At 38.3% G+C, this 13,102-nt stretch overlaps 1 protein-coding gene across 1 annotated transcript in view; it reads right to left on the reverse strand.

The window, feature by feature from the left end:
* Positions 1-13,102, reverse strand: part of LOC143437295 (uncharacterized) — a 56,632-nt gene that overhangs the window by 26,115 nt on the left and 17,415 nt on the right. The window contains exon 6 of the mRNA XM_076922104.1: positions 2,558-2,893. Within this exon, the coding sequence (XP_076778219.1) occupies positions 2,558-2,893 (336 nt within the window). The remainder of the gene's footprint in view (positions 1-2,557; positions 2,894-13,102) is intronic.

The raw sequence follows: 13,102 nt of genomic DNA on the forward strand, positions 1-13,102 counted from the left end.
ACCAGCTTTCTATTTTTCAACAACTTCACTGCCTAAGCTCGGCTGTCCTTGAACTTGCTCTGTAGATGAACCTTGAACTCAGAGATCTGCATGGCTCTGTCTTCTGAATGTTGAATAATACATGTGTAACACTTTGCCCATACCTAAGCTTTTAATTACCAAAAACTTGTTCTGTACCAGAATGGCTTGAATCAGAGATCTGCTTGATGTTCATCTCCTGGGATTTAAGGTGTGTACCATCATACCTGGACCTAAGTATATCCTATATCCTTTTAGATTTTAAATTGAAAACCCAGTATAGTAATCACAATTCATCAATTGTCAATCTGACACATACTTGTATCTTCTTATGTCCACATAAAAACAATAAACCAGTTAATAGTAATGCCTAACATTATACAGTTCTCATCCACATGTTTAGGTGGATGGAATCCTTCCATTTTATCACCATTTCTTTAATACCATTGTGTATCTTTGATCACAGGATTTAGCTTCATTCAACTTCCTGGTGAGATTTTCTCTTTGAAGCTAACATTTGATATTTTTCCTTTCTAAGATTACTAAGCATGATCAAAACAATCACCATGAGAGTAAGCACAGGCCAAAAACTATGCTTGGCTTTTCTGAGACTTCCTTTGTCAATGCAATTAACAAAATATCCCTCTTTACCTTCAGATGAGAGCAAAAGACAGCAACATTTTTCAGCAAAACATTATAAAAACTACATATAAAGTTCAAACTACACTTAGTACATATGTGTTCTACTACGATGGCCCATGAATTTCCACTTAATGCATGTACAAACCCAAAGTCTAAAAATCCACATTGCTTCAAACAAAAGTATGGCCAGGCCTACCAATAAAAATACTTAAGTCTGGGGTACCAACTTCTGTCTCAGATAGAATATCCATTGCTAAGAAGAGACACTGTGACCAAGGCAACAGTTTTAAAGGCAAATAGTCAATTCGGTCTGTCTTACACTTTCAAATGTTTAGTTCATTACCAACATAGCAGGAAGAATGTCAGCATGCAGGCAGCACTGATGTGGGAGAAGGAACTGAGAGTTCTGCATCTTCATGAAAAGACAGTCAGGAAGAGACTGTCTTCCAGCAAAATAGTAGGAGAGTCTATTTTGTACTGGCTGGAGCTCCAAAGACCCCCACTCTAGGAATTCACTTCTTTCAAAACAGTAATATCTAACTAGGCCAAACATACTAACATTGTCACTTCTTAGGGACAAACATGTTCAAATCACCACAGTTTATTCCTACTATGAATTCTTTCATGCATTTAAATGATTAGGACATGCAGATGCTTTACCACATTGATTACTTTCAGAAGGTTTCTCTCCAGTATGTGTTGATGTTTGTATTCAGAGAATACTGTGGCATATAAAGGATTTTCTAATTTGAAGACATTCACAAGATTTCTGTCCAATTTGTGGTCTTTTATGTCTTTGGAGACTACAGTGATAGGCACAGGCTTCTCTATGTTTGTTATATTTGTAAGGGTTTTCTAAAAAGTGTGTTACTTGAAGTATTTGGAGAGGACATTGTCATGCAAAGACTTTACCTCATCCATGGCATTCATGCAGTTTCTCTACATTATGTGTTCTTTTATGGATCAGGCGATGCCTGTGACATGCAAGGGCTTAGCACCTTGATGACACTGAGTCACTCTCTTGAATGTGTTCTATTATGTAATCACAGATAAAAGTGAATTGTCAGATTTTCCACAATGATTACATTAATGAGGCTTCTCTCCAATGTGATTTCTTTGTGTGTGTGTAAAGAACTCTGACATGCAAAGGCTTTACCACATTGTCAATACTCAAGCAGGTTTCTCTCTGGTATGTGATCTCTCCTGTCACGGCAGATGAGTGTGACTTGCAAATGCTTTACAACACTGATTACATTCATGAGGTTTCTCTCCTGTACCTGTTCTTTTATAATAATGGAGATGCTAACGTTGTGAAAAGTCTTTACCATGTTGATCACATTCATGAAGATCCAATATGGGGTATTTTATGTTTTCAAGATTAGTGGGACATGCAAAGGCTTTAGCACAATGATTACATTCATAGTTCTGTCCAATATGGTTTTTTTTATGGTTTTGGGAAAAATCCTTATGAAAAGGCTTTTACCAAAATGATTACATTCATACGTTTCTTTCCAGTATGGGTTCTTTTATGGTTTTGGAGACAAAAACATTGTGAAAAGGCTTTTACTATATTAATTACATTCATAAAGTTTCTCTCCAGTATGTGATCATTTAGGTCTTTGGAACCATTTTACTTATAAACGGGTTTTTCCCCATTGATTACATAACTAAGGTTTCTCTCCGGTATGTGTCCTTTTATGGATTTGGAGATGACTTTGTTGTGTAAAGCCTTTACCATATTGATTACATTCATGAGGTTTCTCTCCAGTATGTGTTCTTTTATGTCTTTGGAGACAGCTATGACTTGAAAAGGCTTTAACACATTGATTACATTCATGAAGTTTCTCTTCAGTATGTGTTCTTTTATGTCTTTGGAGATAACTATGACTTGAAAAGCCTTTACCACATTGATTACATTCATGTGGTCTCTCTCCAGTATGTGTTCTTTTATGTATTTGGAGATTACTATGACTTGAAAAGGCTTTACTACATTGATTACATTCATGAGGTTTCTCTCCAGTGTGTGTTCTTTTATGTCTTTGGAGATGACTGTGACTTGAAAAGGCTTTAATACACTGATTACATTCATAAAGTTTCTCTCCACTATGTGTTCTTTTATGTCTTTGGAGACCACTGTGACATGAAAAGGTTTTACCACATTGATTACATTCATAAGGTTTCTCTCCAGTGTGTGTTCTTTTATGTCTTTGGAGATGACTGTGATATGAAAAGGCTTTACCACACTGATTACATTCATAAAGTTTCTCTCCAGTATGTGTTCTTTCATGTCTTTGGAGATGACTGTGAGTTGAAAAGGCTTTACTACTTTTGTTATATTCATAAGGTTTCTCTCCAGTATAACTTTTTTCATGCCTGCAACAATAATGAGCACATGTGAAAGTTTTACCACATTCATTAGCCTGATCAATCCTTTTACAAATATGAATATATTTTATGGTTGGTCTAATAACAAAGAACACTCAGATCTTAAGGTTTTATCACTTTGATGTTCATGGTTGTATTTGCTCACTGTGGGTTGCTTTACCTCTTTGAAAATACCTGTGATGGTAAGAGCACTTATTACATGGCTCACATTTATAGCATCTTTTTTTTGGTTTTTCGAGACAGGGTTTCTCTGTATAGCCTTGGCTGTCCTGGAACTCACTCTGTAGACCAGGCTGGCCTCGAACTCAGAAATCAGCCTGCCTCTGCCTCCCAAGTGCTGGGATTAAAGGCGTGCGCCACCACCACCCGGCACATCTTTTTTCTATATGAGATTTCTATATGACGTATTTCACATGTCAAAAGAAATATGGGACAACTCAGAGTACTAAACCACTTATTGCATTCTTAGATATTTTCGTAGTGTTCATCAACACCACAGCAGCACTGTGAACCAGGATTGTGGGAATCCTGGTTCAGCTCAGGCTGATGCCCACAGAAGAACCAGCCTAGGACACAGTGTGAGTTCCACATATGCTGTCATCCATAAGTCTCCTTTAGGTTTGAGCCCCAGATCAGAGTTTGAACAACTTAAATGGGGACAGGACCTTGCAAGTTTAGTCACTGAGGGAGATGGAGATTTGCAGAGCAAAACTGTCTCCTGGTCCATAATGTCTGATCTACAAGATAGATTTCAGAGATGCATCAATGCCACAGCTCTCACATATACAAAAGACAGAGAACAGAAATACAGAAAATGTTAAGAAAACATCACCTAACAGCACTGTGGTTTCTGTTCTTACATGAACGTCTCTGCTGAGCTCATCTAACCTCAGAATAAGGCTGCTTTTCTTACTGAGTACAGTGGTCCAGAGGAAAGCCACAGGTGCTTTTCTGTAGGACCAGAAAGAAGTGCATAGCACCTCCTCCTGAATGCTGTGTGTCTCAAGGTTGTGACATCCATGTAGAAGATTCCATAGTTTATACTTTATTTTACTTTATGTATGTGAGTGTTTTGTTGGTTACTTGTCTGTGGTCAGTACCTGCAGTGGTCAGAAGAGGGCATTAGATCCCTTGGGATTGCAATTACAGCAGGTGAATTATTACCATGTGGTTTCTGGGAATGCAACCTGTGTCATCTGTAACAACAACTAATGCTCATAACTAAGTCATTTCTGTACTTATTATATTTTTCATTTAAAACTAATTTTATGCATTTGAATTAGAATATAATAGATCACTTCCTGTATCCTTACTTTTTTACATTTCTCTAATATGTATTCTTAATAATGACAAATGAGGTGGGAGGCTTGGTAAAAACATCTTAGCTCAGTAAGCTGCCATCATTTTCTTAACTAGATGCAAAATATCTATCACGGTGTTTTGAAAAATAATCAAAACAAACAAAAAGGGCACATTCAAAAATGGGGTATGAAACTAAGTGGAGGGTTTTCAGAAAAAATATAAATAGCTAAGGGTTCTGTCTGACTCTTCAATTCTAAATACACACACACACACACACACACACACACACACTTATATACACCTTGACTGTACAACTAAACTGCTAGCTCCTTAGAAATTTGTTCTTTTTTTTTTTTTTTTTTTTGGTTTTTCGAAACAGGGTTTCTCTGCATAGCTTTGGCTGTTCTGGAACTCACTCTCTAGACCAGGCTGGCTTCAAACTCAGAAATTAATTCTGCCTCTCCCTCCTAAGTGCTGGCATTAAAGGCGTGAGCCACCACTGCCCAGCTAGAAATCTTTTTCTATATAGATAGTCTACCTTTCTCTTGAGCTCATCGAAACCCTTATTGGCTCCTCTGCTATCTTTCCTCAAACCCTGTTTCATCTGTGTCCTGCAATTTCTTATCCCTATGATTCCACAATGCTCCTCTATGCTAGAGATAGAGTCTGAAGAGATTGTCCACCAAGAGGGTGCTCAAATGTCTAATTGCTACAAAAGAAGGCACTAACTAGGTCTCTCAGTAAAGCCTTGGCAGGCTGAAACAGGTCATTATCAGGGTAGAAGGGCTCCAAGCAATTTTCATTACAATAGGCAACAACTTTCCATTCTTTTGCATTCTCATCTATGGAGCTTTTGGCTTACAGAGGCACACCCAACTACATTTCAGTACATGCCTAGTTGCATCTTAAAACACAGTATCTTCCTAAGCTTGGATACTTTCCGACCAATTAGATGAATCATAATCAAAATCCTTCAAAAATTCGCCCTCTTCCTTCCCCCTCTTAATCCTAAATTCTTCTTCACCAATTTCTTCTTTCTTATGTATGTGTGAATATGAAGGATCAAATACAGAAACAAATCTTGCTGACTGCATTTCTATTGGTTGTGTGTATGTGGTTGAAGGATTGACCACGTTGCACTGATTAGCCAAACAGGGAACTCATTGCCTGAGGCTAATTCTGCTACTGAGGGACTGTTCCACTCTTAATAAGTGAGAAGTCTTTGGGAGCAGAAATCATCCACAGATCAGGAGGAAAATAAGGGAAGGGGTCTCTCCTCTGTGAAGGACACAAAGTACCTGCAGATATCCAAAGGCTGCAAGTGGACTTTTCTTTTATTTACCTGGTGAGCTTTTTGTTATCTGTGTTGGCAGACCTCCCTTACCTTTGATATACAGGTAAGTGTCACAGAGTTTTCCAGAATGATTATCCCACACTTTTTTCTCTTACAACTGTTATCTAACCTTATAGAAAATGTGACATGCATTTTATGGCTTGCAGACCTCTTTGCTATTCATCAGAGACCAGATTTAAATGTAGGTCTTTTAGCCATAGAATCCATCCTCATTGGCATGTGTATTTTGCAAAAGAGTTTCTTTATAGGTACTTCCCAGGCTTTACTGTGCCCTGGAATTGGACTGACTGGACTGACAGTTATCTGGAAACCTTGTCCCAACTTGTACTGTGTTTTAAGTATGCTAGCAATAATTTACCTGGCATTACACTTCCTGAAGTCTGATCCAGGATAAAAAGACAATCTGTATGAGGTTTTCATTCTTATCTCTTACCATGGTTTCTTTCCCTACCTTCAGGGACCCCTCAACACAATCCTGACCCCCATGTGTCCCAGAACACCTTGAACAAGAAACATCATCAAGAATAGAAAACCTGGGGGCTGGAGAGATGGCTCAGAGGTTAAGAACACTGGCTGCTTGCTCTTCCAGAGGTCCTGACTTCAATTCCCAGCAACCAAGTGGTGGCTCACAACCAATCTGCAATGGGATCAGATGCCCTCGTCTGGTGTGTCTGAAGACAGCTACTGTGTATTCACATAAATAAAATAAATAAATCTTTAAAAAAAATAGAAAACCTGGTTAAGAAAATCCTCCAGAAGGTCAGGGCACCAATTTTCTTCCAGGATACCCAGCTTTCATTCCCACTTTATAAGGCACCCCTGAATAAAAGCAGGAGAGTCTTTTTATAGAAAAACTCAAGGCCTAGTTACAAAGCAAGTGATTACAAAAGCAGATTCTATTTAGTTATTAATTTAGTTAACTATCTCATAGTTCTCAGAACATAGCAGGAACAATGAAATGATTTATGATGTGGAAGTCACAAGATTACAGAGGAAGAACAAGTAAAAAAAAAAGATGACTTTTAACTTGGAATCAAATTGTAACACTATGATTCATCAGCAAAAGGAAGAAAAAGTGGAGTCCGTTAGCTCATCACCAATACAATTTTGATTTGTTTCCTTTGTATGAGACAGGGCTCTCATTAAGAACCCCAGCTGACCTTGATTAACTAAGAACATAATGATATATAATACATATGGAATCTATAATAGATAGCAGAATAGATGTATCCTGTGCATTCGGACCACTATTCCCAGCATGATAATCTTCTCTAGAAGAGGGAGCCTAGAAGTCATGTGATATAGGGCTGGTTAGAAGTAAAGGAGGATGTGCTTCACAGGATTGCTTCTCCACAGCAACCTAGACTTGTCTGTCCTGGGATCACTCCGACCATCAAAGGGATTGAACTGAGGCTATCTGCTCAGAGTTGCTTCTCTCGTGACAAATGTCTTGAGTAAAATACATTTTACTTTACTGAAACTGGGTTAGTGGGGCTGGAGAGATCACTCAGTTGTCAAGAGCATAGGTTTAGAACCAGGGTTCATTCCTAGCAATTACATGGCTAAATATAGTTCCACAAGAACTGAAACTCTAAATAGTTGAGTATAAGCTGGGACCTGGCATTTTCTTGGGTTTTTCTATAAATCAGAGCTTTCCTGAGTGTCCTGACATATAGATTAAAATAATAGTGATATAAAAACATAGTTCTATAGTAGGAGGGAAAACGAGAAAGTTGTTTGAGTTACTATTTCAGACAGTAAGCAAGCAACATTATGTGATATAAAGAATCAAGTCTATATTCTAGACTATAGTTTCAGAGGAAATCAATCTTAAATCTTGAAAAAGAATAAAAAGACAGTCTTGTTAGTCAGGGCCATATCACACCACTTAGATCTTCCATTTGGTAGAAATAAAGTAAGGACAGTAATTTGGTTTCACAGTAAGTTCAGCTTTTTATCCAGATTCTTCATTGCCTGGTCTGTGAACTCGAAAAATGTCCAGACAGGACATTTATCAATCATCTAAAACTGATTACCTCAGTACTCATTGCTAATATTATGTACTGTCAAAGCAGGGAAGATATCAACTTCTCTTTGTCCCATCCCTTTGTGGGCTGTGACTACACACGTTTCAAAGTTGGTCACAGAAGTCAAGTCTTGCACAGGTGCAGCTTAATTTGAGAGTCCCAATAGGAAACAGAAGTTGGAGGACAATTATTTATGGTCTATTTTTCATTTCAGTGAACAGTCAAGGTCCAGCCTGGGAGAGTTGTAAGAACTGACTTCCTGCATGTGGCAGCAGAGACAGCATTGGGCATTCAAATTAATTCTAAATTTCATAATATGATCTAGCCTGTGCTAGTGGAGAATAATTCTAATCTATAATTCTAATCAGAAATAAATAATCAACAGCACTTGTGAAAAATGAAACAAAATTGTTAATGACTGGGAAGTATTGGAGAATGAAAACAATTAAGAGACAATATCAGAGATGCATTTAAAGGAACTCACATTTAAAAAGAGATACAGCATTTAAAAAATACCCACGTAGCCATACAGGATTTTGAAAACAGCAGGCCATTCCCTGATTGGAGAGAATGGCATTATGAAGACATTCGTGTGACCTTGCCCTGTGGGCAATGCTAGCCTGTTGAGATGTGTAGCCAAACACATACAGCTAAAACCAATGGCATGTTTCTCAGCCCTCTGAGCTGAAGTAAATTTGCAAGTGGATCAGGACACATATGCAAGAGTGCCCTCTAGCTGGAAACTCAACATTCCTTGGATCAAGGTAACCTACTCAAATTATATGCCAACCAATCTGGTCTACTTCCTTTCACATGACATGAATTAGGTAAGGGTCCATGATTCACCAAAGAATGATGCCCTGGACTCAAATGGTATGTAAACGTAGAGTGTTTTATTCTGTTAAAGTCTAGCATGCTGGGGGTCCAAAGTTAAAGTTTAAATAATGACAAGTTTGCAATTATTATCATCTTAGCTACAGGCCTAGGAATAGGGGAAGCTTGGAACTCTGGGGAACAATTGTAATTCTTGATTCTTTCTGGGGATGTGGTTATCCTTTTAAATTTGTTTTAGCAATGACTATACAGTGTCTTCTTACTACCTGCCTTTGGATTACCAATAAAACACTGGGGCAAAAAAAAAAAAAAGGCCAGAGAGCTCTGAAGAGTAAGTGAACAGAGAATGTGAGGTGTGTATAGAGAGTGTGTATGTGAGTGAAAGTAGAGTGCATGTGGTGTGTGTGAGATATGTGATGCGTGTGTGTGAGTTAAAGGGGAATGCACAGCCATGTGTAGGAGTGTGAGAGCTTGAGGAAAAGCTCACAGGAGAAAAGCAGAGTGTGCAGGAGAATGGAGATTGTGTGCAGCTTCAAGCTGTGAGCAATCAAGAGAAAGTAAAGAGAGACAAGGGAGAGTAACTTTAAGTCTTGAAAAATTACATGCCAGTTTGTACCCAAAATGTATTCTGTGTTTATTCATTATGTGCCTTCCAGATATCCCTGCTCCCAGCTGAAAACTCCAATCCTGTGTTGAGGCTAGACCTTGAATGACTGTGAAATCCTGAAACTGCTGTCTCCACTTTCCAAGCACCATGACTACAGGCCTGTACCACCATGTCTAGCTGAGGTGGCTTCCACTTCATTTACTGAGTCATTAGAGACACAGCATGAGTAAGACAAGCAGTTCCACATATATATTCAGTAGTGCCTTAGCACCCTGAGTCTGGGTTTCACCATCTAGAGAATAAGGACAGAGCTCTGCCCTAGTCCTTTGGAGACTTATAACAGACACTATGATAAAGCAAAACAATACTGCTCCTAAACTGAAAGACAGTGGAGTTGAAGTTAGCAGGGCTGCATTTCATGGTAGACTTCTCTTACTAGAGTTAGGACCACAGTCTGTGTCCTAGCTACCCTAACCAGAGAGACTCAGCCTCTCATCCTCAATAAGCCAATGAAAAGAACTGATTTATCTAGCTGTGACACTGCCCACCTATAATTCTGGTAATATGGAGGCAAAGTGGACAGAATTCTCTGATGTTCTAGAACAGATAAGTGTTCCAGGCCAGCCAGAGACTCATAGTGAGAATACTCTTGAAAATGAAACAACAAAAATGAGTAAAATGAAAGGAGAAAATTACTCATGAAAATTGAAAACAGATTAAGAGATTTGTTCAGCATGACTGACTTGAAACAGAAGTTTTCTCCCTTTTCTAAGTCCTTAACAGAATTTTAGCTCCTTGCTCTCCTGAAAAGTATTTCATTAACAAATAAATATTTATTATGCACAGAAGTCCTTACCTGGAGGAATGAATCATTTATGAAAATGAGATTCCATGAGAAATTCAAAATTCATGGGGTCCACTATTATACTACCAAAACCAAAGGGAGAGATGGGAATTTCTCCTTTAGAATATCCAATTCCAACCATTCAGGCATTATACAGGGTTAATGCTGTAGGAACTGAGAGGCTTTGTGTGCAAATTGGAGACTGCCACATGGGATATGCAGGCTGCTATCACTGACAAATCTGTGTAGTTGCCTAGATAAAACGAGGGGAAGAACTGGACAGGACTGAAGCATCACAGCTGAGTGGATACAGAGTGCAATAGAGGCCAGCTGGTGTTCAGGTAAACCCTGAGGACTGCATTACAGGGGCCTTTTCTTCCTCTTTCTTCTACATCCAAAGCCCCATCCCACCCCCTATAGTTCATCCATACTGCATGGTTCTGCCTAAATGCCAGACGTTCACAGTTTTAGGGTGACTTCTGTTTGAGGTCCAGGCTGCCGTGAAGACAGATTTGATGTCACCTAGAGTCGCCACCACTCAGAGTTACTAACAAAGTTTTGCCAGCATCTATGAACCAGAATAGAAGCCCATTCAGCAAACCAATCTTCATGCATACAAGTTCCTTTTCTCTCCTTACAGGGAGCAAAACTCACATCAGAGGTACACCTGGCATGCATTGTTGTTGGCTCCTACTGCTGCCAAATGAGTCCAGAAAACAGATTGTATTTGGAAAATTTCAATAAAATGAGGTATGCTGTTTCTTTTTGTTATTTTTCCTTGAGACTGTCACTATAAATTATGACTATCCAAGAATTCACTATGTACACCACCATGGCCTAAAACTCAGAGACTGTCCTACCACCATCCCTAATGTCCTGGGATTACAGGAATGCACCTCTAACAACAGCTGAGCTGTTTTGTCAATGACTTACATTTGAATCAAAGAATGAATGACAAGGTAAGAATTAAAGAGTAAACCTCATAGTTTTGATGTTCAGTAACACCTACTGAAATTTTATAATAATAATTTAAACTGGCAATTCATTTCATATGTTCTCAAAATTGGGGTTCTTTGTTTAGTTAATTTCCTCCTGTAAAAAATATTTCAATTGTGTTTGTGGATATACCCCTGTGTCCTGGGTGTAGGAAGCAGTGAGAAAACACCTAACAGGTGTCTTTTTCTATTTCCTTTGTGTGAATTCTAGAGATAAAACCCAAGGAATGTTTTGACTACAAGTGATATCATTGTTCCTTATTTTGTTTAACATGTTTATATACCGCTGGTGTGTGACAGGCATAAGCCAGAACCTAAGTATAGAAATCAGAAAAACATTTCTAGATAATATGGGTCTATCAGTGATTGATCTCAGGTCATCAGGGTTAGAGGCAACCAGCTGGACCCAATGAGACAGTTGTCTGGCACTCATTTCTGATTCTGGGAAAAGTGTTCTGAAGAAGTGTTTCTACCTAAGAATGAAATAACATAATCTAAAAAAGACTTAGCAATACATCATTTTTTTGCACATAAAATTTATAACCAATGTTACTATTTCTCTCCATTCTTATATGACAATATGTTTACAATCTAAAAAGAAGACAATGTTTTCTGGTGAAATGTTTCTTTCACCAAATCTTATCTGACCATCTATGAAAAGACTCAGTGTGAAACACCTTTGGTGTGCAAGGTTGGCAAAATAACACTGATCATCCTAAAAAGATTGCCAAATGTAGATCACACAGAGTTGTCTTCCCATCTCCACTTATGTTTGGGGGCCTAAAAGCCCATTATCACATCACACACAACACAAAACAAAACAAATAAAATGTGTCTCATTGTTCTTACATAATTAGCATGTCTAGATAATTCTATTAGCAGGCAGTACTTCAAGAGGAAGTGCCAATGGATAACTAATGGGGATATGAAGGAGCATGAATTGTCAAATTACACATACATCTTTACATGGTATCACTTCAAGCTATATTGTGAGATATATAGTTGATGGCTGATTGTTCTACGTGATTACATTTCTAAAAACGCATGAATTTGGGTATATACATTAGATTCTTGAGGGACATGAGAACCTCCCTTGGGGGTAGAGTATGCTGAAGGCACACACCATACAGTTTCAGGGCCCAGGATTCTACCAGGAGCTGATCCTTCTTTGATCACAAAGAATTCTGTTTCAGAATCACTTGGGCCTGTCCTCCCATGAATTATCTCCCTGTCTTAAGCACTCAGCACCATTTCCTCTACTTCCTCTTGGAATCAAGGTGGATAGCTTACACGTCCATTATTCAACTTGCAGAAGGGTGAACTATCTACTTCACAGACAGAACTGTTCCAAGGAGATGACCTATTAAAGTGAGATTTAGGATATAAAATATGATTTCTGTTTCCATGAGATCGAATTGGTATCAGGGTAATATCGACTAATATATACCTGTTACCTAGATACTCCAGCAAACTCTAGGAGAAAAGAAGGAAACAGAAGAAAATCACTATGGAGCACTATTGTTAGGTAGCACATCTTCCTCAGAGGGAAGGTGAAAAACGGAAAGCTGTACTAGGTAAAATTGTCTACATGAACAGAACGGATAGCCTACAAACATACTCAAACTAAATATTCTTTGTGCTCTGATCACTGGGTCCAGGAAGAAAGAAATTAAAGACTTTCTAAAAGTCAATGAAAATGAACTCACACCAAACCCAATAAAAACAAACCAAAGAACACAAGAAGACATCATTCACCATGGTCATGCAGGCTTCCTTCCAGAGATGCAGGAATGGTCTAATATATAAAAACCCATCAATGTAATCCACCAAATAAACTGGGAGGAAAAAAAAATCACATGATCATATCAGTAGAGGCTGAAAAAGTTTTGAGAAGATCAAAGCCACTTTATATCAAAACTCTTGAGGCGATCCGGGATATCGCATACATACCTAAAAATAATAAAGTCAGTATGCAGCAAGCCAATAGACAACATCAAATTAAGCTCAGAGAAACTTAAAGAACTTTCACTAAAATCAGGGATAAGACAGAGATCTTGGTCTATGAAATATAGTACTTGAGGTACTAACTAGAAC

Source organism: Arvicanthis niloticus, chromosome Y (genome assembly GCF_011762505.2).
Source record: "Arvicanthis niloticus isolate mArvNil1 chromosome Y, mArvNil1.pat.X, whole genome shotgun sequence".
NCBI lineage: Eukaryota > Metazoa > Chordata > Mammalia > Rodentia > Muridae > Arvicanthis > Arvicanthis niloticus.